This window comes from Nanorana parkeri, unplaced genomic scaffold, assembly GCF_000935625.1.
Source record: "Nanorana parkeri isolate BGI_ZX_2015 unplaced genomic scaffold, ASM93562v1 scaffold1027, whole genome shotgun sequence".
NCBI lineage: Eukaryota > Metazoa > Chordata > Amphibia > Anura > Dicroglossidae > Nanorana > Nanorana parkeri.
The window spans coordinates 272,721-276,525 of record NW_017307295.1 but is presented as its reverse complement, the minus strand read 5'-3'; the positions used below and the strand labels follow the sequence as shown (position 1 = coordinate 276,525).

The 3,805-nt window shown below is 40.6% G+C and overlaps 1 protein-coding gene across 4 annotated transcripts in view; it reads right to left on the bottom strand.

Moving 5' to 3' along the window:
• Positions 1 to 3,805, bottom strand: part of LYPLA1 (lysophospholipase I) — a 26,137-nt gene that overhangs the window by 1,566 nt on the left and 20,766 nt on the right. For 2 of the 4 annotated variants that reach the window (XM_018567291.1, XM_018567289.1), the window contains 3 exons: positions 3,651 to 3,724; positions 2,837 to 2,938; positions 1,263 to 1,439 (listed from right to left, as the gene is read on the bottom strand). In XM_018567291.1, coding sequence (XP_018422793.1) covers positions 1,263 to 1,439; positions 2,837 to 2,938; positions 3,651 to 3,724 — 353 coding nt within the window. The remainder of the gene's footprint in view (positions 1 to 1,262; positions 1,440 to 2,836; positions 2,939 to 3,650; positions 3,725 to 3,805) is intronic. The other 2 variants (XM_018567290.1, XM_018567292.1) reach the window with 2 other exon arrangements.

Sequence of the window (3,805 nt, the reverse complement as noted above, 5' to 3'; positions counted from 1 at the left end):
TATATTTGTTGATTGTGCTTCATTAACATACAATGCAAACCCCTCCTAACAAAACAAAGGAGAAGCTAATTAGAAATCTTAACCCTTAAGGAGCCGAGAAACCCTAACCCAAGTAAAAGCAATTTCAATTGCAAGAAGCTTTTTTTTTTTAAATGTATGCTATGTGAATGGGTATATGTAACAAGGTGGAGGGGCAACGGAGCCCGGGAAGCACGGCGGGGGTGTCCGGCGGCGGCCCCTTCTTCGGGACGCAGAAGCGATCTGGCGACAGGTAAGTCGCCAGGATCGCTTCTGTTGTAAAGCCGACAGTCGGCTCTACAAGTTTAAACAGAGCCCCGGCGGCAAAAGTCGCCGGGAGTCTGTTTAAACAGCCCCGATGCTGGCGACGTACACTGTACGTCGTCAGTCACGAAGGGGTTGAAGCCCAATTGTTACTTCCTTTTATAATCTTTAGATAAAGTAAGGTTGCATATAAAGTCACATTTTATTAGTGTCTTTTTTGTCTCCCTTTAATAGCACTCTTACTTCCCTTCCCAAGTATCAGGACCACCGATCTCTGTGCGAGAGCTGCAGTACACTTCCGGTGGTCCAAACAACTCCCCCTACCCATACAAGCACAACTACTGTGCTCAATTTATCGATACTGTGCTCAGTAAGTAACACTCATTCCCCCTGAGCCACATGGTGCTGGGGAAGGGGAGTATGGGATGGTGGCGGCACTGAAAGACATTAAAAATGTAACTTTTAATGCAACCTCGCTTTATCCAAAGCTTAAAAAAAGGAAGTTGCAATTGAGCTTTAAAAGCACACCTGTCATGAAAGAAATATGGCGGATGCCAATGATGATCTCATCTTCCGCAAATGCTACTTGCCTTGCTGCCATGCCAGTCCTCTGGCTTTAATACTTTGAGTCACTGAACCAGAACAAGGAAAGGACATCTGGCTTTTGCAAACTTTCCCGAGCTGCATACTGGTTCCAGGTCAGTGACAAAGTAATACAATTAGCGGCACACAGCATTTTCAGAAGACTGCAGCAATGGCTGTACACACATTTTTCTAATTGTACTTTTGTGTTAAGGGAGAACAATACTTTTCCGCTCGTTCCTACACATAGTAAATTGTCAATGTTGGCAACAAATTATACTCCATGTACTGCTGTACATAAAAAGCACTAAAATGCATCATATAAACTAATCAGAACTGTGTGGTAACATTCTTGATCATTTACAGCCATAGAAAATAATGAAAAAGCCTTGATTTACCTGGTTGCATGAGCTGTGTGCCAAACCCGCGTAGGTCTTAAAATTAATATTTGCTGGATTTATTATAGATTTTAGCTTCTCTGATGTGAGAGATCCGAACATGAGAGGAACTAGTGGATCACTTTCTCCATGGCACTGGAGAACACACACATCTTTATTGGCACTATTAGCAGCAGCCTGTGAAAGAAAAGTAAAGCATATAAACTAGAGGTGGAGGTGCACCAACATGAACATTTTAAAAACGAAAAAAAAAAAAGTTGGGCCGAAACCGAAAAAATTATTTTCCCAAATATTTTATTTTAATTTATTTTTTATAAACTTTTAAACATTTTTACTTTTAGGGGCTTTGGGAAAATATTAGGGGTCTAAACAGACCGCTGATATTTCCCTTTTAAAATAGAAGAGATTGAGAACACAGTCCTTAATCTCTTTCTGCAGCCCCTGTTATAAATGAACAGGAATCCTGTTAATTTATAACATGTGGAGATAGTGTTTACTATAACCTCAATCATGAATGAACAGGAAGGGATATAGATCACTTCCCATTCATTCATAATTGAGGATATAGTAACTATGCTATGTCCTGAATTATTTACAGACACTCAGCGATCACTGATCGCTGAGTGTTTGTACTGGCTTTCTTTCCTGACAGCTGTCACAGGAGGCTGAGCAAGCGGTGCGGGAGGAGAGCTAGATCTGACAGCCGACTCCTCCCCCGCACCGCCTGCTCTCCTGATCTGTCACAGGAGGCTGATCGGTGCGGGGAGGAGACGCCAGCCGTTCACACCACTCTCCTACCGCATCGCTTGTCTGCCTGTGACAGTTTCTCTCCTCCCCACTGGGACACAGAGCATCGCCCAGCGGGGAGGAGAGAAAGAACGGATGCACCGCTACATCGGCAGAAAAGTGGCACTTTCGGCATTTTGCCAAAAGTGCCAATTTCGGCCGATATGTTTTGGCCGCCGATATCTTGGTGCATCCCTAATATAAACACTCATTTAAAAGTATTTACGTTACCTAACGGGTGTTGAACTCTTGTGTTTTCCATTGTTTAATGCTTACTGCATTTGATCTCTAAACTAATGTGATAAGTCTTCTGAATAATATAACTTGCTTTTGGTACTGGGCTTTGGGCTTGTGTCAATGGCATCAGTTTGAGACGCTTCTGAGATCATTCAAAATTCATGGACAGGTACATTTGATCTGCAGTTAACCACCTTCTGACCTGCTTCAAGCATGTTTTGCATACTTATAGACTTCTATGGGATTGTATCCTGCTTGATGTGAACAAAGCTTGGCAACAATATAAATGCACTAATAGGGTCATTCAATATAACAATTTCAATAAAATTGTTATATTTTGAAAAGCTATTGCACTAAATAGACAAATTGCTCTGGAAAAAAAAAAGAAGAAGAAAGATCCAATTTAATACACCCAAAATATTTCCTCTCTCTCTCCGTTGTGTCCAATGATCATTTCCGAGCAAAACATAAATTACAAATCCATAATCGATTGTTTATATTTAAAGATACAGCCAGCATAAAATGATTAGCCAAATGACCTGCTCCATTACCTGGGGAAAAGAGGTTCTTAATGGAAGCCAACAGCTCAGAGCGACAACCCCAGCTAATTTCTGACTCATTGTCAGAGCAGTGTACAGTGACAGGGCTCCTCCCTGGAAGGATAAAAAGTATGTTACTAATCCCACATTACAAACATGCTCATTAGTGTACTGTAGCCTGTACAATGTAAACATACAGTTTAGCTCCGGCAAAAAGCAATATGAAAAGCATTCACACTTCTGTTATATCAGTTTTCAAATGCCAAATACTGCAACTAGTAAAAATGGATGCCTCCTGCCATGTCAATAATCATTGCTTTAGCCATGAACACCATCCAGCCGGGTGCCATATTCGGTCAGTATGGAACTCACTACCCAACTCGGATTCTAAAACAATTACACTTTATTGCAAATTCAATCCTACAGATGGCATCTGGAGGTCATTTTGTGACTTCTTAGTCTGCTTGATTTCAAGCTACAAGTCAGTCAAGATGGTAATTGCCCTACTGTACTACTAGAATCTCTATACATCTTTAGGCAGTGACACTGAGCAAAAGACTGACATAAGAACAATATGGAGAGTTTTCTAAGACTGGTGCAGACAAAGTCTGGAGGAGCTGTGCATAGCAATCCGCTTCTAGCTTTCATTTTCAAAGCTTAACTAAACAAGCCGACAATAAAAGATGATCGGTTACTATGTCCAGCTGCTTCAGATTCTTACTGCTCCAGTTTTAGTAAATGCTTTGTGAAGGTACACAGATTTACACCAGAAAATGATATACCACTAAATTCAAGTTTGAAAGTACGTTTTATTAAGCTCACTTACCTGAGAAAATCCTCCTAAAATGATTCTATTTGTTGGTATACCATTCTTTACTTCTTGGTCTATAATAGCTTTAACTGGAAAGAAAATAATAATTAGTGGTTATGGAATGATGCCATAATATTGTCTCTGTGGTGGGTGATTTTTTTTTTTTTTTT